This window comes from Carcharhinus amblyrhynchos, unplaced genomic scaffold (assembly GCF_965287045.1).
Source record: "Carcharhinus amblyrhynchos unplaced genomic scaffold, sCarAmb.v2.hapA scaffold_967, whole genome shotgun sequence".
Taxonomy (NCBI): Eukaryota; Metazoa; Chordata; class Chondrichthyes; order Carcharhiniformes; family Carcharhinidae; genus Carcharhinus; species Carcharhinus amblyrhynchos.
The window spans coordinates 17,758-37,990 of NW_027650707.1; the positions used below are offsets into that span (position 1 = coordinate 17,758).

Below are 20,233 nucleotides of genomic sequence, written 5' to 3' on the forward strand. Positions count from 1 at the left end.
ACACACACTCACTCTCACACACACACTCTTACACACATACACTCTCACTCATTCACTCTCACACACACACACTCTCACTCACACATACACACACTCTCACTCACACATACACACACTCTCACTCACACATACACACACACACTCTCACTCATTCACTCTCACACACACACACTCTCACTCACACATACACACACACACTCTCACTCATTCACTCTCACACACACACACTCTCACTCACACATACACACACACACTCTCACTCATTCACTCTCACACACACACACTCTCACTCACACATACACACACTCTCACTCACACACACACACACTCTCACTCACACACACACACACACTCTCACTCACACACACACACACACTCTCACTCACACACACACACACACTCTCACTCACACACACACTCTCACTCACACACACACTCTCACTCACACACATACACACGCTCTCACTCACACATACACACGCTCTCACTCACACATACACACGCTCTCACTCACACATACACACGCTCTCACTCACACATACACACGCTCTCACTCACACATACACACGCTCTCACTCACACATACACACGCTCTCACTCACACATACACACGCTCTCACTCACACATACACACGCTCTCACTCACACATACACACGCTCTCACTCACACACACACACACACACACGCACTCAGTCTCACACACACACATTCTGACTCATTCACTCTCATACTCACACACACACATAGCCACACTGGCTCTCACACACACCCCCATTCACAATAAGAACATAAGAAATAGGAGCAGGAGCAGGCCATCTAGCCCTTCGAGCCTGCCCCGCCATTCAATAAGATCATGGCTGATCTGTCGTGGCTCAGTTCCACATTCCTGCCCTCTCCCCATAACCCTTAATCCCCTCTCTTATCAAAAACCCATCAACCCGTGTCTTAAAAATATTTAGCGAGGCAGCCTCCACCACTTCAACGGGCAGAGAATTCCAGAGATTCATCACCCTTTGAGTGAAGAAGTTCCTCCTCAACTCCGTTCTAAACCGCCCCCCCCCTTTATCTTGAGGCTGTGCCCCAAACACTCTCTCAGACACACACACACACACTTCCAGGACAGGTACAGCACGGGGTTAGATACAGAGTAAAGCTCCCTCTACACTGTCCCCCATCAAACACTCCCAGGACAGGTACAGCACGGGGTTAGATACAGAGTAAAGCTCCCTCTACACTGTCCCCCATCAAACACTCCCAGGACAGGTACAGCATGGGGTTAGATACAGAGTAAAGCTCCCTCTACACTGTCCCCCATCAAACACTCCCAGGACAGGGACAGCACGGGGTTAGATACAGAGTAAAGTTCCCGGTGCGCTGATGGTGATTGAGGATCTTACCACAGACAGAGATCCCTCATCCTTATTGAAGATGTCCAGGATCGATCTCCTCCATTGGGAAGATTTGTCCATCATTCTCTATCGATTCGGCAGGTTGGCAGCAACTGAAAGAGACTGCAGACTGTGAGCAGAAAGTCCCGTCTCTCTGTTCTCCCATTCCCAGCGAACTTGCGGCAAACCCCAAACAAACCCCCAACCACCGACCCCTCACCGAGCCCCGACCACCGACCCCTCACCGAGTCCCGACCACCGACCCCTCACCGAGCCCCGACCACCGACCCCTCACCGAGCCCCGACCCCCGACCCCTCACCAAACACTTGTGACCCTATTCCTTCTGACACAGCAGCTGTCTTTCAGGTTGGTACTTCACTCCAAGGCTCCTGTCTGCCCTCTCAGGGTGGGTGTAAACAATCCCAAGAGGTGACAGGTGCTACAGGAATGCAATCCTACCTAAACCAGGAGGGGCCAGTGACTGAGCCTGACCGTTTCCCAGAGGGCCTGAGGGTTAGAGGTCAGGACAGTGACAGAGGAGTAAAGGGCCAGGACTCTGGGGGAATGGGCGGAGAGGCAGAGGCTGGGGCCTGGCAAAGAACAGAAAGAATTGTTGAAACAGATGCAAGGTTTTATCATCCAGTTTTATTTTTAAACTCTTTATTTTGTGACAAGATAAAATGGAGTTAGTGAGCCACTTTTGTCTGTTGACAGGCCCGTGTGATCTGGCTGCTATGGGGGCTCAGGCCAAGGCCTATTGAAAAGGCAGTGGCTGCCAGACTTACTGACACACAGATCCAGGACAGAGAGATGGGGGAGGAGGGAGAGGGAAAAACAGACCGAGAGGGGAAGAGAGAGAGATGGGGAGGGGAGTGGGGGGAGAGAGGAGAACTATCGCAGAGAAGATATCAAGGAAGGATCAGCTGCTGTTTACTAGGTCTACCAGGATGTTGCCCCTGGTATGGAGGGCATTAGCTATGAGGAGAGGTTGGAGAAACTTGGTTTGTTTTCACTGGAGTGACGGAGGTTGAGGGGAGACCTGATAGAAGTCTACAAGATTATGAGTGGCATGGACAGAGTGGATAGTCAGACCTCTTTCCCAAGCTAGAAAGGTCAAGTACTGGGGACACAGGTTTAAGGTGCGAGGGGAAAAGTTTAGAGGAGATGTGTGAGGCAAGTTTTTTTACACAGAGGGTGGTGAATGTCTGGAACACGCTGCCCAGGGAGGGGATGGGAGCAGGAGCGATAGCGACACTTAATAGGCAAATAGACAAATCCATGAATAGGACGGGATTGGAAGGATACGGACTGTGTAAGTGCTTACGGTTTTAGTTATGGCATCATGATTGGCACAGGCTTGGAGGGGTTGAAGGGCCTGTTCCTGTACTATTCTCTGTTCCCAGCAAATGTGAGTTTTCTGGTAGCTACCAAGCAGAACAACGGTGGGGGCTCATTCTCAGTTTGAAGGGAAGCGATTGTGGAGATTGAAGGATGCTGCGAGGCTAGTGAGGATGATGGGACAACACTGGAACAGGCCTTGGTGAAGGAAGATGGCGTATGGATTCTCAGAAGGCTGAGGGGAACAACTTTGGAAAAACACTAGACCTTTCTCAGCCAAAGAGGGGAGTAACGCAGGGCCTGTGGAAGCCATGAGAAAGATTCCAGTTGTGTGGAGAGGGCTGTGTGATGTATAAGCGGGGATTTTGGGGTTGTTTGGAAGTTAAGGCTGGGTCTCAGTACCCTCCTAATAAACCACAGTCCAAGTTTATTATTCTGTGTTGGTTACAGTCCGGGTATTAACACATGGGATGCTGGAGGGCAAAGATCTGATGGAAAATTCAAAACACATTTTACCAGTGATTGGTCAATCGGAGCTTTGTAAGAAGACGAGGAGAGAGCTTGATGGGAGGGTGGAAGAGGAACTTCCCCTGAACGAGGAAGAGGGAGAATGCTGGATAAACTCAGCAAGTCCAGCACCTTCTGCGCAGGGAGAAGAACAGAGTGAATGCTTAGAGTCCAAGCTGACTCTTCCTCCAAACAGACAGAGAAGATAGAGACTCGGTACAGGAGCCAGGTGGCATTCCAAACATCCACTCCATCTCTCTCTCCCCAATCGCGCCAGATCTGCTGAATTTTTCCAGCAACATTTCCAGTTTCTATCACAGGTCACAGAACTTTCATTTCAATTTCAGACACAGAACAATGCCTGCTACAAAACTCCCTCCTTCCTCATTCACAACTGTTGTCATTGAGGCTCAGATGAGAAGTCACTCTCCACTTCCTCCTTTAGACACAAACTGTCAGAGAGAGAAAAACCAGAAACAAACACCACACTCACAATAAGCAGCACTGACCCTCTGACAGTGCGGCGCTCCCTCAGCACTGACCCTCTGACAGTGTGGCGCTCCCTCAGCACTGACCCTCTGACAGTGCGGCGCTCCCTCAGCGCTGACCCTCTGACAGTGCGGCGCTCCCTCAGTGCTGACCCTCTGACAGTGCGGCGCTCCCTCAGCGCTGACCCTCTGACAGTGCGGCGCTCCCTCAGCACTGACCCTCTGACAGTGCGGCGCTCCCTCAACACTGACCCTCTGACAGTGCGGCGCTCCCTCAACACTGACCCTCTGACAGTGCGGCGCTCCCTCAACACTGACCCTCTGACAGTGCGGCGCTCCCTCAGCGCTGACCCTCTGACAGTGCGGCGCTCCCTCAGCGCTGACCCTCTGACAGTACGGCACTCCCTCAGCGCTGACCCTCTGACAGTGCGGCACTCCCTCAGCGCTGACCCTCTGACAGTGCAGCACTCCCTCAGCGCTGACCCTCTGACAGTGCGGCACTCCCTCAGCGCTGACCCCCTGACAGTGCGGCACTCCCTCAGCGCTGACCCCCTGACAGTGCGGCGCTCCCTCAGCGCTGACCCTCTGACAGTGCGGCGCTCCCTCAGCGCTGACCCTCTGACAGTGCGGCGCTCCCTCAGCGCTGACCCTCTGACAGTGCGGCGCTCCCTCAGCACTGACCCTCTGACAGTGCGGCGCTCCCTCAGCACTGACCCTCTGACAGTGCGGCGCTCCCTCAGCGCTGACCCTCTGACAGTGCGGCGCTCCCTCAGCGCTGACCCTCTGACAGTGCGGCGCTCCCTCAGCGCTGACCCTCTGACAGTGCGGCACTCCCTCAGCGCTGACCCCCTGACAGTGCGGCACTCCCTCAGCGCTGACCCCTGACAGTGCGGCACTCCCTCAGCGCTGACCCCCTGACAGTGCGGCACTCCCTCAGCACTGACCCTCTGACAGTGCGGTGCCCCCTCAGCACTGACCCTCAGGGTGAGTATTTTTCTGCCGGAATCTCTAAGGACCAATCGTGATGAGAAAAATGGGTTATAAAACTCATTATGGAAATGAGAAAACTGCCACAAACCTTCCCCCAAACAGGAGCGAAACCTCGGAACAATCACCACTTCCTGTTTCCCGTAATAATCTGTTTTGTAGTTTGCCAAATAACTTCAAAAACACAATCCCGATGGATCCAAACCCCTTCCCGTTCACTCCCACTGTACACAATCCCAATGGACCCAAACCCCTTCAGTCCCACTGTATACAATGCCAATCCCAAACTCCTTCCCGTTCACTCCCACTGTACACAATCCCAATCCCAAACCCCTTCCCGTTCACTCCCACTGTACACAATCCCAATCCCAAACCCCTTCCCATTCACTCCCACTGTACACAATCCCAATCCCAAACCCCTTCCCATTCACTCCCACTGTACACAATCCCAATCCCCTTTCCATTCACTCCCACTGCACACAGTCCCAGTGGACTCAAACCCTTCCCAATTTGGTGCTTTTCCATAAGTTTAACATTTTTTTTCACCTTTCTGGTTACCAAATGGCTGGAGGATCCAACAGTTGGATTTTATCTTACTCACTGGACTGTGTTAATACATTAACCTCAACCCCCGACCCCTTCAATTCCACGAGCCCTTATCTACCCATTGATCTTTTGTGTGGCACCTTATCGACTTCTTTTTGCAAATCTAGGTATACAACATTGACCAGATCCCCTTTGGTAGGTTGTTGCATAAGGTTAAATCTCACGGGATCCAGGGTGAGGTCTCTAAATGGAGACAAAATTGGTTTCAGAGGGTGGTTGCAGGGATTTGTTTTTCAAACTGGAGGCCTGTGACCAGCGGTGTGCCTCAGGGATCAGTGCTGGGTCCACTGTTATTTGTCATTTATATTAATGATTTGGATGAGAATATAGGGGGGCATGGTTAGTAAGTTTGCAAATGACACCAAGATTGGAGCCGTAGTGAACAGTGAAGAAAGTTATCTCAGATTGCAATGGATCTTGATCAATTGAGCCAGTGGGCTGATGAATGGCATAAGGTTACTGTCTGTGCAGAGTTTGCATGTTCTCCCCATGTCTGTGCAGGTTTCCTACAGGTGCTCCGGTTTCTTCCCACACTCCAGAGATGTGCAGGTTAGGTGGATTGGCCATGCTAACCTTAGTGTCCAAGGATATGTAGATTAGGTGGATTAATGTGGTAAATATATGGGGTTACAGGATGGGCCTGGGTAAGATGCAATGTCACAGAGATAGTGCAGATCTGATGGGTTAATTGGCCTCCTTCTGTACAATAGGGATTCTATCCATATATTTCATTCTTTTTCTCTTTGTCCCTCAGGTTGTGATCTATTTCAGATATGGAACTTGTGTTTCCAACTGTGAAGACAGATACAAAATACTTGTTTACTGCCTTGCCATTTCCACATTCCCCGCCATTCAGGTGAGATCGGACCATTATTCTTATTCTGAACTCCAATTGGGTGGTAGCTGCGGGTCACAGAGTCCAGTTCCTGCCTCCAAATCCAACTGTCTTCGATCTGAACCCACTCTATCCAAGCTGACACCGTCAGCCTTAATACTGAGGGAGTATGGGAGCTCCGTACTGTACTGAGGGGGCGCCGCACTGTCAGAGGGTCAGTGCTGAGGGGGCGCCGCACTGTCAGAGGGTCAGTGCTGAGGGGGCGCCGCACTGTCAGAGGGTCAGTGCTGAGGGGGCGCCGCACTGTCAGAGGGTCAGTGCTGAGGGGGCGCCGCACTGTCAGAGGGTCAGTGCTGAGGAAGTGCGGCACTGTCAGAGGGTCAGTGCTGAGGGAGCGCCGCACTGTCAGAGGGTCAGTGCTGAGGAGTGCCGCACTGTCAGAGGGTCAGTGCTGAGGGAGTGCCGCACTGTCAGAGGGTCAGTGCTGAGCGAGTGCCGCACTGTCAGAGGGTCAGTGCTGAGCGAGTGCCGCACTGTCAGAGGGTCAGTGCTGAGGGAGTGCCGCACTGTCAGAGGGTCAGTGCTGAGGGAGTGCCGCACTGTCAGAGGGTCAGTGCTGAGGGAGCGCCGCACTGTCAGAGGGTCAGTGCTGAGCGAGTGCCGCACTGTCAGAGGGTCAGTGCTGAGGGAGTGCCGCACTGTCAGAGGGTCAGTGCTGAGGAGTGCCGCACTGTCAGAGGGTCAGTGCTGAGGGAGTGCCGCACTGTCAGAGGGTCAGTGCTGAGGGAGTGAAATGGATCTCACTTCCACTATTTGGAAGAGAATCGTGGAGGGGAATTTTGTTGGGGCAGGGAGGAGTTGTGTGGGGGGAGGGATTTTGTTGGGGGGAGGGGCGAGGCTGGGGTGGGTAAGTTGTGTGTATTGGGGGGAGAGGTTTTGTGGGGGGGGGGGGGGAGGGGCGTGGGTAGATTGTGTGTGTTAGGGTGGGGGGTGTGGATGGGTTGTGTGTGTTGGGGAGGGGGGTTGGGTAGGTTGTGTGTTTTGGGGTGGGGGGTGGGTGGGTTGTGTGTGGGGTGGGGAGTGGGGGGTGGGTGAGTTGCGTGTTTTGGGGTGGGGGTGGTGGGTGGGTTGTGTGTGTTAGGGTGAGTGGGTTGTGTGTGTTAGGGTGGGGGGGTGGGTGGGTTGTGTGTGTTGGGGTGGGTGGGTTGTGTGTGTTAGGGTGGGGGGGGGTGGGTGGGTGGGTTGTGTGTGTTAGGGTGGGGGGGTGGGTGGGTTGTGTGCGTTGGGGTGGGGGGGTGGGTGGGTTGTGTGTGTTGGGGTGGGGGGGTGGGTGGGTTGTGTGGGGGGAGTGGAGGGGGTGGGTGGGTTGCGTGTTTTGGGGTGGGGGGGTGGGTGGGTTGTGTGTGTTAGGGTGGGGGGGTGGGTGGGTTGTGTGTGTTAGGGTGGGGGGTGGGTGGGTTGTGTGGGGGGAGTGGAGGGGGTGGGTGGGTTGCGTGTTTTGGGGTGGGGGGGTGGGTGGGTTGTGTGTGTGGGGTGGGGAGTGGGTGGGTTGTGTGTGTTGGGGGTGGGGGGGTGGGTGGGTTGTGTGTGTGGGGTGGGGAGTGGGTGGGTTGTGTGTGTTGGGGTGGGGGGGTGGGTGGGTTGTGTGGGGGGAGTGGAGGGGGTGGGTGGGTTGTGTGGGGGGAGTGGAGGGGGTGGGTGGGTTGCGTGTTTTGGGGTGGGGGGTGGGTAGGTTGTGTGTGTTGGGGTGTGGGGGGTGGGTGGTGGTGTGTGTTAGGGTGGGGGGGTGGGTGGGTTGTGTGTGTTAGGGTGGGGGGGTGGGTGGGGTTGTGTGGGGGGGAGTGGAGGGGGTGGGGGGGTGGGTGGGTTGTGTGTGTGGGGTGGGGAGTGGGTGGGTTGGTGTGTGTTGGGGTGGGGGGGGGGTGGTGGGTTGTGGGGTGGGGGGAGTGGAGGGGGTGGGTGGGTTGCGTGTTTTGGTTGCGGGGGGGGGGGGGGGGGGTGAGTGGGGGCGTTCCACAGGTTTTGAATATTTATCCCTCAATCAGCATCACTGCAAAAAGCAGGTGAGCCGGGTCATTATCACGTTGGTGATTATGGGATCTTGCTGTGCGTAAATGGGCCATTGTGGATTCCGACATTACAACAGTGACCTCACCTCAAAAATAAGTTCCTTGATTGGTTGCGTCAGGCTGTGGGACATCGGGAGAGTGGGGGAATTGGGAATCCATTGGTGTTTTGTCCCGCTCGGTCACTCTTTCCACCCGCCCCCCACCACCCCCCTCTCAAGCGAGGGGTTTATCGCCAGATTCTCTCTCCCACGTCACAGGCTGCTGTTCAGCCGGCGGGGCGCTGACAGGTCTCTCAGCACACAGTACCTGACAGGAAAACCTCAGCCTGGGCTGGAGGAAGCAATGCTCCTTTTAATAGCCCAGCCACACACTGAGACCTCATCCTCCCAGCGATGTGAGCTGTGAGGAGGGAGGGAGGGAGGGAGGAGGAGGATGCTGCAGAACTTTCGAAAGGGGCTGGTGGAGACGGCAGACATGATGTGGGTATGCCGGCGTTGGACTGGCGTAAACACAGTAAAAACAGGGCTGACAAATCCTCAGACAGACGGAGGTGCGGGGGACGAGTGCTGAACTGTGAATGAGTGTGATTATAAAGAGACTTACAGCGGGTTCGTAAATCATTCAAATACCTTATACAGATACAGAAAATACCCGACAGGCTGATGGAACGCTGGCCTTTCTGTCTGGAGAATAAGGATGCAGCTATACAAAGTGCTGGTTAGAATCCTTACAGTGCACAAGGAGGCCATTCAGCCCATCAATACTGCACCAACTCTCTGACAGAGTACCTTATCCAGGCACACTCCTCCACCCTGTAAACCCACACATTTAGCATGGCCAATCCCCCTAATCCACACATCTTTGGACACTAAGGGGCAATTTTGCATGGCCAATCCCCCTAACCTGTGACCTGATTGAGGGCTATAAAATTCTGAAAGGGTTATGATGGGGTTGCCATGGAGAAGATGTTTCCCCTTTGTAGGGAAGAGACCAGAACTAGGCGGGGGGTGTCAATATGTGACAGCCAGTAATAAATCTAATGAGAATTCAGGAGAAACTCCTTAACCCAGAGAGTGGGGGAGAATGTGGGACTCGCTCCCACGGGGAGTGGAGAGAATGTGGGACTCGCTCCCACGGGGAGCGGGGCAGAATGTGGGACTCGCTCCCACAGGGAGTGGAGAGAATGTGGGACTTTGAAGTTTCTGAAGAAATTGCTGAAGCCTTGTCCAAAATATTTGCATCCTCTTTAGTCAAGGGTGAGGTACCAGAGGATTGAGAGTAACTAACACTGATTCTCTGTTTAAGAAGGGCAGAAGAGACAATCTGAGAAACTGCAGGCCTGTGAGCCTTAAATCAGTGGTGGGGAAATTATTGGAGAAGATTCTTAGGGACAGGATGTACTCACATCTGAAAGTGAATGCAGATGCGCAGGTACAGCAGGCAGTAAAGAGGCAAATAGTATGTTGGCCTTCATAGCGAAAGGATTTGAGTACAGGGATAGGGATGTTTTGCTGCAATTGTACAGGGTGTTGGTGAGGCCACACCGGGAGTATTGTGTGTGGTTTTGGTCTCCTTATCTGAGGAAGGATGTCCTTGTTATAGAGGGAGCACAGCGAAGGTTTTCCAGGCTGATTCCTGGGATGGCAGGTCTGTCTTATGTGGAGAGACTCAGTGGGTTGGGATTATATTCACTGGAGTTTAGGAGAGTGAGAGGGGATCTGATAGAAACTTATAAAACTCACACAGGGTTAGACAGGGTAGATTCAGAAAGAATGTTCCCGATGCTGGAGGGGAGTCCAGAACTAGGGGTCAGAGTTTGAGGATAAGGGATAAACCTTTTAGAACTGAGGTGAGGAGAAATTTCTTCACCCAGAGGGTGGGGAATGTGTGGAATTCACTCCCACAGGAAGTAGTTTAGGCCAAAACATTGTATCATTTCAGGAAAAAAATTACATATCGCTCTTGGGGCTAAAGGAATTAAGGGATATGGGGAAATCAGGATATTGAATTTGATGATCAGCCATGATCATAATGAATGGTAGAGCAGGCTTGAAGGGCTGAATGGCCTACTCCTACTTCTAGCTTCCATGTTAATAGACCTATTAGTAATAGGCAGCATGGTTTTGTGAAGGGGAGGTTGTGTCTCACAAATTTGGTTTGAGTTCTTTGAGGAAGTGATAAGAATGGCCAGGGCAGGGCAGTGGGTGTTGTATACACGGACTTTAGTGAAGCCTTCAATAAGATTCCTCATGGCAGGCTGATACAGAAGGTGAAGGCATATGGGTCCAAGGTGAGCTGATAAGATGGATACAAAACTGGCTTGGGCAAAGACTAGCAGAGGAAGGGTACTTTTCTAACTGGAGGTCTGTGATCAGTGCTGGGGCCTCTGTTGTTTGTAATATATATAGATGCTTTGGACGAAAATGTAGGCAATCTGATTAATAAATTTGCAGATGATACAAAAATTTAGGGAGTAGCGGACAATCGTGAGGATTGTCAGAGGATACAGCAGGATATGAATCGGCTGGAGACATGGACCAAAAGATGACAGATGGAATTTAACCCAGACAAATGTGAGGTGGTGCAATTTGGAAGATCTACTGCAGAAGGAAACTACACAATAAATGGTAGAAACCTTAGAAATATTAGCACAAAGGGATCTAGACTGGCGGATCAACGTTTCCCTGAAGGTGGCAACTCAGGACAAGGTGATCAAGAAGGTGTACAGCTTGCTGACCTTCATTGGTCAGGGTGTTGAGTGTAAGAATTGGAAAATCATTTTGCTGCTGTCTAAGACATAGGCTGCATTTGGAGTATTGTGTACAATTCTGGTCACCACACTACTGGAAGGATGTTGATGCATTGGAGAAGGTGCAGAAGAGATTTATCAGGATGTTGCCTGGTTTGGAGGGTATGGACTATGAAGAAAAGTTGAACAAACTTGGATTGTTCTCACTGGAGTGTCGGAGGATGAGAGGGGACCTGATAGAGGCTCACAAGATTATGACAGGCTTGGATAGAGTGGATACTCAGAATCATTTTCCCAGGGTCGAAGGGTCAGGTATTCAGGGGCATAGGTTGAGAGTGAGAGGGCGTAAGTTTAAAAGAGATTTACGAGGCAAGTTTTTCACACAGAGTGGTGAATGCCTGGAACACGCTGCTGCAGGAGCTGGTGGAAGCAGATTCTATAACATTCAAGGCACACCTAGGTAGATATAAGAATAGACATGGAATAGAGGGATATGGACCACGTAGAGGCAAGACGATATCAGATTAGAGAAGCATCTGTGTCAGCACAGACTTGGTGGGCCAAAGGGCCTGTTCCTGCGCTGTACTGTTCTTTGTGAGGGAGAAAGGAATAGAAGGATTTGATGATGATGGGGGTGAGATGAAGAAGGTGTTGAAAGGAGGCTGGTCCTGGATGGTGTCGAGCTTCTCGAGTGTTGTTGGAGCTGCACCCATCCAGACAAGTGGGGAGTATTCCATCACACTCCTGACTTGTGCCTTGTAGATGGTGGACAGGCTTTGGGGAGTTAGGAGGTGAGTTACTCTTCACAGGATTCCCAGCCTCTGACCTGCTCTGGGAGCCACCAATTTTATATGGCTGAGTCCAGTTCAGTTTCTGGTCAATGGAAACGCCCAGGATTGAGTAAAGGTAATGCTATTGAATGTTAGAGGGCATGGTTAGATTGTCTCTTGTTGGAAGTGATTATTACTTGGCATTTGTGTGGGGGGTGAATGTTTCTGCCACTTGTCAGCCCAAGGTCTGGATATTGTCCAGATCTTGCTGCATTGGAACACGGACTGCTTCAGTATTTGAGGAGCGGCGAATGGAGCTGAACACTGGTGAACATCCCCACTTCTGGCCTTATCATCTCATCTTCACTGATGAAGCAGCTGAAGATTGTTGTGCCTAGGTCATTACTGATTATGTAAATCCATGGAAAAAATTTTGACAGCTTGCAAATCTAGAATTTCTCACTTACACACTTGACATCCCACAGTCTAATGGGAAAATGTGACAACTAATTGATCAAAGGATCCCCACAGTACAGGAAGAGGCCATTTGGCCCATCACATCCACACTAAGCAGATCCCACCCAGGCCCGACTCTGCAACTCCAAACATCTACCCCTCCGATCCCCCTGAGACCAGGGTCAATTTAGCATGGCCAATCAATCTAACCCGCACATCTTTAGACTATGGTGAGGGGAACCGGAGCACCCGGAGGAAACCCACGCAGACATGGAGAGAACATGCAGACTCTGCACAGTGTTCCAAGCCGTAAATGAAGCTGTGTCCCTGGTGCAGTACTAACTACTGTGTAACCAGACTTTGTGCGAGGGAGTGCTACACTATCAGAGGGTCAGTGCTGAGGGAGCGCCGCACTGTTTGGGGTGTAGTATCTCTCCCTCAGTGAGCAGAAATGTTGAGTCATTGTCGCAATACAGTTTGTTGGGAGATCCTGTGTGTAAATTGATGCCGCATCTCTGACATTACAACACCACACTGCCCCATTATAACAATGCTCACAGCTCCCTCATTGGCTGAGGTGACTGGTGATGTGTCGAGGTGTCGCAAGGTGATGGGGAAATGGGAGCAGTGTCATTAACTGATGGAGTTACCCAGTTCAGTATATGTTCTGCTCTCAGAGCCCGGGGAGAATCAGGGCATTGAGGAAAGCTGTGGAAATCAGGGATTTTTCAGAAACTACCCACCAGGCGCTGTTTAATTTGGGACCTGATGGGCAAATAGAGCTTTAGTCACTGACTTTGGGGTAAACTTTGCACTCAGAATTACATACACACAGTCAAGCTCATACACATACTTACAAATACACAATCAGACACACTCACCTCACAGACAGACATGCAGACACACCTCAACTCACTGGCAGACACACAAAGGGAGTGAGCAGTTTGATTCTCTCACCTTAGGTGTCCATCGCGGATCAGGCTGTGACACTGGCTCACTGCTCTCTCTCTCCGAGCGAGCAGCAACTTTGCTGGTGTCATGACGTGATTGTCCTCTTCCTCTCGAGCTGTTCATTGCAATTGGTGCACACACACAGCTAGGAAGTGTGGTTTGAGGAACCGCACTCACCCAGTTTACAAAAAGCAGAAGGTTCCCCGCTCAGTAACACCGTGTGCCAAGTAATCTATCAGGGGCATTTCCTTACAGGCCCTGGAGGAGGGGCAACAGAGAAATTACCCCGAGTCAGGTACAATGGGAATTGGCTATGTCAACATGTTTGGGTAATACTGATGTTGCTCATTCCAGCCACCAAGAGGCATTATAGCTCATCTCAATCACTGTCCCTTCCAATCGAGCTGGGGGTTGGTCAGTCACACTGCAGGAAACGTACAACAATATTTACAAGGCTTATTGATGTGGGCAGACACTAAAAGCCAGGACCACAGTGTAACAAAACATCGTCAAATGCTGCGCCTCCAACACTGCCAATTCAATTCCAATCACATTATTTGCTCAAACAATTCAACATTAATTGCCAGAAGTGATGTGCATTTAACAATTGATCTGGCATGATCTCACACAACTGTACCTGTGCTGTACCTGTCCTGGGAGTGTTTGATGGGGGGACAGTGTAGAGGGAGCTTTACTCTGTATCTAACCCCGTGCTGTCCCTGTCCTGGGAGTGTTTGATGGGGGACAGTGTAGAGGGAGCTTTACTCTGTATCTAACCCCGTGCTGCACCTGGCCTGGGAGCGTTTGATAGGGGACAGTGTAGAGGGAGCTTTACTCTCTATCTAACGTTGTGGGGTGCATATAGAGATTGGTCAATGATACAATTTTCATTTGTTAAAAATTTATTTTCAAAGGAAATTCAGTTGATTCAAGTTGATGTTTAAAACACAGAGACTGATCAGAAAGTGCTGTTGAAAATCTCTGCTAAGCTAATTCAGACACAGTCAGCCGTAGATGCAAGCAGGTAATGGTTTCGGTGGGCGGCGGCGGGGGGGGGGACGGTGGGGTGTGTGTGTGTGGATTGTCAGCAACACCATGGGTTTATCCCTGAGGATCTCTGTCCAGGAACCATCTGGAGACCTGGCCTCCCCGTCCAGAGACACACACGTTCACACACACACGGTTTTCAGCTGTAGTATCAGTTGGATGTTGAGAGCACCAATTGTTCAGGTTTGTCCTTGGTGTCTGGGGGTGGGACCTGGGTTATTGCTCAGACAACCACCCCCAGGGGCTATACAGCGAGCACAGAAGGGCTGTATGGGTGTGCTGGGTGGGTGGGGAGGGATCTGCTGGGGCTTCAATCTTCAGCGTTTGTGTTCATTCAGCACCATTAATCTGGAATCAGCTTCCCTGAAACAAGAAGCAGCAATAAAGCTCCAATTTCAGCCACGTCCCTTACCTCAGAGTGGACCCGAACCTCACAACCAGTGACAGATGTCTGACATAAAATCACTGTGGTTAAAGATAAAGTTTATTTTTTAGTCACAAATAAGGCTTACATTAACACTGCAATGAAGTTACTGTGAAAATTCTCTAGTCGCCACACTCCGGCACCTGTTCGGGTTACACTGAGGGAGAATTTAGCACGGCCAATCCACTGAATCAGCACATCTTTCAGACTGTGGGAGAAAACCGGAGCATTCAGAGGAAACCCATGCAGATATGGGCAGAACATGCAGACTCCACACAGACAGTGACCTAAGGCGAGAATCCAACCTGGATCCCTGGCGCTGAGAGGCAGCAGTGCTAATCACTGTGCCATTGTGCTGCCCCCAGCCTCCTGCTGTGGTAATGTAGGAGACACGGCAGATAATTCCAGCACAAAGATCCCACAAACAGCAACTGGAAAATGATCCAGATCTCTATTTACAATATCTTAGTGTCAGGGATAAATAATGGGGGTCCTCACCCTCTGACAGTGCGGCACTCCCTCAGCACTCACCCTCTGACAGTGCGGCACTCCCTCAGCACTCACCCTCTGACAGTGCGGCACTCCCTCAGCACTCACCCTCTGACAGTGCGGCACTCCCTCAGCACTCACCCTCTGACAGTGCGGCACTCCCTCAGCACTCACCCTCTGACAGTGCGGCACTCCCTCAGCACTCACCCTCTGACAGTGCGGCGCTCCCTCAGCACTCACCCTCTGACAGTGCGGCGCTCCCTCAGCACTCACCCTCTGACAGTGCAGATTGGTTTATGGAGTTTGAGTCAGCAGTAAATGCAGTGCGAGGAGGCTGTAATTCATTCGATGGAATTGCATCAACCAGTGGGCTGCTCCATAACAGAAACTCTGCACAGGCACACTCAGAAGGGAATCTGCCAGGCACAGGAAGCTCTGTGATCACAGCAAAGGCAGGGCATGCTTGCTGGTGGGTCTGCTCTGCTCTAACCCCCAGCCTAGAACAGCCCAAAGAGGAGCTGCACCCAGACAGTGAAGAGTCAGGAAGTCTCAGAATTACGAAAGAATTACCGGAGCTGCTCTTTGACCCAGTCCCTCTGCTGTCTCAGCACCTGGAGTAAGATATCCTCTTCAAACTCCACACCGTCCGATTCTAAGAGAGGAAAACAAGCAGATATTCAGGTACTGGAGGAGCCAGCCAGTCTGTTCTCAGCCAGTGACATGTGGGATGAAGCTCTGTACTTCAGACTCTGCTTCAGTGTGATGTGAAGAGACAGTGGAGAAGAGAGCTATAGCAATCACCTTCCCGGTTTGTTAGCTGAGCACTGGTACAGAATCAGAAACCCTACAGTGTGGAAGGAGGCCACTAGGTCCATCGAGTCTGCACTGACAACAATCCCACCCAGGCCATACCCCAATATCCCCATACCCCAATATCCCCAAACATTTACCTGCTAATCCCTCTAACCAATGCCTCTCAGGGCACAAAGGAGCAATTTTTAGCATGGCCAATCAACCTAACCCACAAATCTCTGGACTGTGGGAGCAAATCAGAGCACCGGAGGAAATCCACAGAAACAAGGAGAATGTGTCCACGCAGACAGTGACCCAGGCCCGGGAATCGAACCCAGGTCCCTGGAGCTGTGAAGCAGCAGTGCTGACCACTCTGTTACTGTAACGCCCATATTGTACCTGGACAACATGGAGCCCAGTGTGTTTGCTGCACTTCTGCAGCTGGGGGTTTCTTCGGAGTGTGAACTGGCTGCACACAATTCACCCATTAAAACAGAAACTAAATCTCTCCAAAAGGGCACAGGATGACAGGAGAGGAGATGGCAACTCTGAAGTTTCAACCGAGATGTAGTTTGAAGCTGTACCTGTCCTGGGAGTGTTTGATGGGGACAGTGTAGAGGGAGCTTTACTCTGTATCTAACCCCGTGCTGTACCTGTCCTGGGAGTGTTTGATAGGGGGACAGTGTAGAGGGAGCTTTACTCTGTATCTAACCCCGTGCTGTACCTGTCCTGGGAGTGTTTGATGGGGGACAGTGTAGAGGGAGCTTTACTCTGTATCTAATCCCATGCTGTGTCTGTTCTGGGAATGTGACAGATGATGATATTATGGGATATATATATTGTGTACGATTACCCAGTGTTTTTACCTTCAGCTTCCTCAAGCAGCTGAGTTACAAGCTCTGGGGTCTGGCGGTTACTGGGAATGGGCGAAGGAGGCAAGCGATGCACCCTGGCACGGCTGCCAATCTTTGACTTCTTGCTGGACCGTTGCTTTGAAACAGGAGGAGGAAACATTCTCTCAGAGACAACCTGGAACAGAGTGAAAGAGAGATTTGTTAGACTGACGTACAAACATGTTCTGGTGAAAGCACAAAACAGTCACCCTAAGAGTGCCGCACTGTCAGAGGGTCGGTGCCGAGGGAGCGCCGCACTGTCAAGAGGGTCGGTGCCGAGGGAGCGCCGCACTGTCAAGAGGGTCGGTGCCGAGGGAGCGCCGCACTGTCAAGAGGGTCGGTGCCGAGGGAGCGCCGCACTGTCAAGAGGGTCGGTGCCGAGGGAGCGCCGCACTGTCAAGAGGGTCGGTGCCGAGGGAGCGCCGCACTGTCAAGAGGGTCGGTGCCGAGGGAGCGCCGCACTGTCAAGAGGGTCGGTGCCGAGGGAGCGCCGCACTGTCAAGAGGGTCGGTGCCGAGGGAGCGCCGCACTGTCAAGAGGGTCGGTGCCGAGGGAGCGCCGCACTGTCAAGAGGGTCGGTGCCGAGGGAGCGCCGCACTGTCAAGAGGGTCGGTGCCGAGGGAGCGCCGCACTGTCAAGAGGGTCGGTGCCGAGGGAGCGCCGCACTGTCAAGAGGGTCGGTGCCGAGGGAGCGCCGCACTGTCAAGAGGGTCGGTGCCGAGGGAGCGCCGCACTGTCAAGAGGGTCGGTGCCGAGGGAGCGCCGCACTGTCAAGAGGGTCGGTGCCGAGGGAGCGCCGCACTGTCAAGAGGGTCGGTGCCGAGGGAGCGCCGCACTGTCAAGAGGGTCGGTGCCGAGGGAGCGCCGCACTGTCAAGAGGGTCGGTGCCGAGGGAGCGCCGCACTGTCAAGAGGGTCGGTGCCGAGGGAGCGCCGCACTGTCAAGAGGGTCGGTGCCGAGGGAGCGCCGCACTGTCAAGAGGGTCGGTGCCGAGGGAGCGCCGCACTGTCAAGAGGGTCGGTGCCGAGGGAGCGCCGCACTGTCAAGAGGGTCGGTGCCGAGGGAGCGCCGCACTGTCAAGAGGGTCGGTGCCGAGGGAGCGCCGCACTGTCAAGAGGGTCGGTGCTGAAGGCAATATGTTTGAGAGGTGGAGACATCATGCTATCGTCACTGGACTAGTAATCCAGAAACTCAGCTAATGTTCTGGGGACCTGGGTTCCCAGAACATTATGTGGTGGAATTTGAATTCAATAAAAAATATTTGGAGTTGATAATCTACTGATGACCATGGAACCATTGTTGATTGCCGGAAAAATCCATCTGGTTCTTTTGGAAAGGAAATCTGCTGCCCTTTCCTGGTCTGATCTGCGTGTGACTCCAGAACCACAGCAATGTGGTCAACTCTGAAATACCGTCAGGCAATTAGGAATGGGCAATAAATGCTGGCCCAGCCAGTGACATCCATGTCCCATGGATGAATGAAAAAAAACACAGCAGTAAACTAAGGCTGCATCCACCCTCTCCGACTGGGTATAGAAGGTTTCTGGGTCACAATTTGGAAGGGCAGTGGTCGGTTGCGGTCGGGGGGTGGAATGAATATCGACTGTATGTCCCGAGGCCCAAAATATATCGCTTATTCAACCTCACTAAAATCTGGGTGATTAGCAGATTGCTGTATTTGGGATGTTGCTATGCAGAAATTGGCTGCCACATTTCCTATACAGCAGCAGTGAGCACACAGTAACCTTTCCCCTGAGCGTCTCTGTGCCATACAGGCACAGTATTGCTGTGTGCAGTGTGATTTTATCCTGTTCTCTGGAGCAATGCTCCTTGCGATGGAGTTAAACGTGGGCTGAGATCAAAGACAGCACCTGTCCCAGCACGTGTTGCAAGTTTGACTGCGTGCGGCACTCTGTGTGTCTTGCTCTGCACACCATCCCCATCTCCTCAGGCAAAGGACTCCAGGCCTCATCGCTGGATGACTCCTGCCCCAATCCTGTCCGATATCTCCTGGGGGCTGGGTGCCCCTGACTGGGGAGTAAGTGAATGTTCTGCTGTGGTGTGGGATCTCCTGGTGTCCTGGGCAGTGGAAGTGTCGAAGACCCTGTGCTGCTCTTGTCCTGCCCGGCTTTGTCACAGTCCCACTGGAATCTCTGCCCCCTCTGCTCAGTGGCACCGCGCGGACATCTCTCAGGCTGACACACCTGGCCTGACGGTTTGCCCCCAGTTGCCCCCGCTGGATGCCACTCTCCCTCAGGATAGCTCCGGCTGGCCAGGCTCTCTGCACAACTCTGCCCCATGTCCACTGACGCTTTGAGGGCATCAGGCTCTCTGTCCCCTCCTCCCCCCTGACCCTGCCCTTTGTCCTCTCCTCCTCCCTGACCCAATGCTCTGTCCCCTCCTCCCCCCTGTCTCTGCCCTCTGTCCTCTCCCACTCCTTGAGCCTGCCCTCTGTCCCCCGCTCCCCCCTGACCCCACCCTCTGTCCCCCGCTCCCCCCTGACCCCACCCTCTGTCCCCCGCTCCCCCCTGACCCCACCCTCTGTCCCCCGCTCCCCCCTGACCCCACCCTCTGTCCCCCGCTCCCCCCTGACCCCACCCTCTGTCCCCCGCTCCCCCCTGACCCCACCCTCCGTCCCCCGCTCCCCCCTGACCCCACCCTCTGTCCCCCCCTGCCCCCTGACCCCACCCTCTGTCCCCTCCTGCCCCCTGACCCCACCCTCTGTCCCCTCCTGCCCCCTGACCCCACCCTCTGTCCCCTCCTGCCCCCTGACCCCACCCTCTGTCCCCTCCTGCCCCCTGACCCCACCCTCTGTCCCCTCCTGCCCCCTGACCCCACCCTCTGTCCCCTCCTGCCCCCTGACCCCACCCTCTGTCCCCTCCTGCCCCCTGACCCCACCCTCTGTCCCCTCCTGCCCCCTGACCCCACCCTCTGTCCCCTGCTCCCTGCTGACCCTGCCCTCTGTCCAGGAAATCTGGGTCAGAGTGCTGGCGTTCCCGAGCTGACCGGGGACACACTGGGCCGTGTACGGATGGGGGTTCTGTCGATATTGGCTCCCTCCTGTTCGGGTTCAGCAGTGACTTGCTGACAGCAGCTCCAGTCACTGTCTTCATGCAGTGTGTGGGGGGACCAGCAGGAATTGCAGCCCTTCTCCAATAGCCCTCCTCGGAGGGGATCATCTCCTTCACCCTGTCCTCGTCTGCTTCCTCATTACACACAGCAGTCTGTGAAAAGAATAAACACACTCATAAATCTTCCTTAGCTGGAAATCTGTGTCCAATTCTGGCCACCACTCACTTTGGGAAGGATGTCTTGGCCTCATTGTAGAAGAAGATTAACTGGAACATTCCTGGGGATGAAGACGGCTTCAGTTCACGCGGAGAGACGGGGAGAAGCTGGGATCGTTCCCCTCGGAGCAGAGAGGGTTAACAGGGAGATTGAG

The 20,233-nt window shown here is 53.1% G+C and overlaps 2 protein-coding genes across 2 annotated transcripts in view; both read right to left on the bottom strand.

Moving 5' to 3' along the window:
- Window positions 1-13,236, bottom strand: part of LOC145340377 (rho GTPase-activating protein 33-like) — a gene marked incomplete at its 3' end in the record, with an annotated part of 30,985 nt that extends 17,749 nt beyond the window's left edge. Inside the window, exons 1-2 of the mRNA XM_080184833.1 lie at window positions 13,153-13,236; window positions 1,399-1,502 (exon numbers count right to left, since the gene is read on the bottom strand). Coding sequence (XP_080040959.1) covers window positions 1,399-1,473 — 75 coding nt within the window. The remainder of the gene's footprint in view (window positions 1-1,398; window positions 1,503-13,152) is intronic.
- Window positions 13,237-14,069: 833 nt separating this feature from the next.
- proser3 (proline and serine rich 3) lies at window positions 14,070-19,101 on the bottom strand. The gene is made up of 4 exons (XM_080184832.1): window positions 18,663-19,101; window positions 16,765-16,927; window positions 15,677-15,758; window positions 14,070-14,556 (listed from the first exon to the last, which is right to left on the bottom strand). The coding sequence occupies exons 1-4, from the start codon at window positions 19,089-19,091 to the stop codon at window positions 14,511-14,513; spliced, it is 720 nt and encodes a 239-aa protein (XP_080040958.1). The 5' UTR covers window positions 19,092-19,101; the 3' UTR covers window positions 14,070-14,510.
- Window positions 19,102-20,233: the final 1,132 nt, after the last annotated feature.

What these genes read in the sequence shown, in the direction of transcription:
- proser3 (XM_080184832.1), bottom strand. Translation starts at nt 19,091, where the DNA reads ATGGGGCAGAGTTGTGCAGAGAGCCTGGCCAGCCGGAGCTATCCTGAG. An exon ending in TGCAACACGTGCTGGGACAG is followed by an intron (nt 16,928 to 18,662) that starts GTGCTGTCTTTG and finishes ACTCTGTTCCAG; the next exon opens with GTTGTCTCTGAGAGAATGTT. An exon ending in GCTGCTTGAGGAAGCTGAAG is followed by an intron (nt 15,759 to 16,764) that starts GTAAAAACACTG and finishes TTCCTCTCTTAG; the next exon opens with AATCGGACGGTGTGGAGTTT.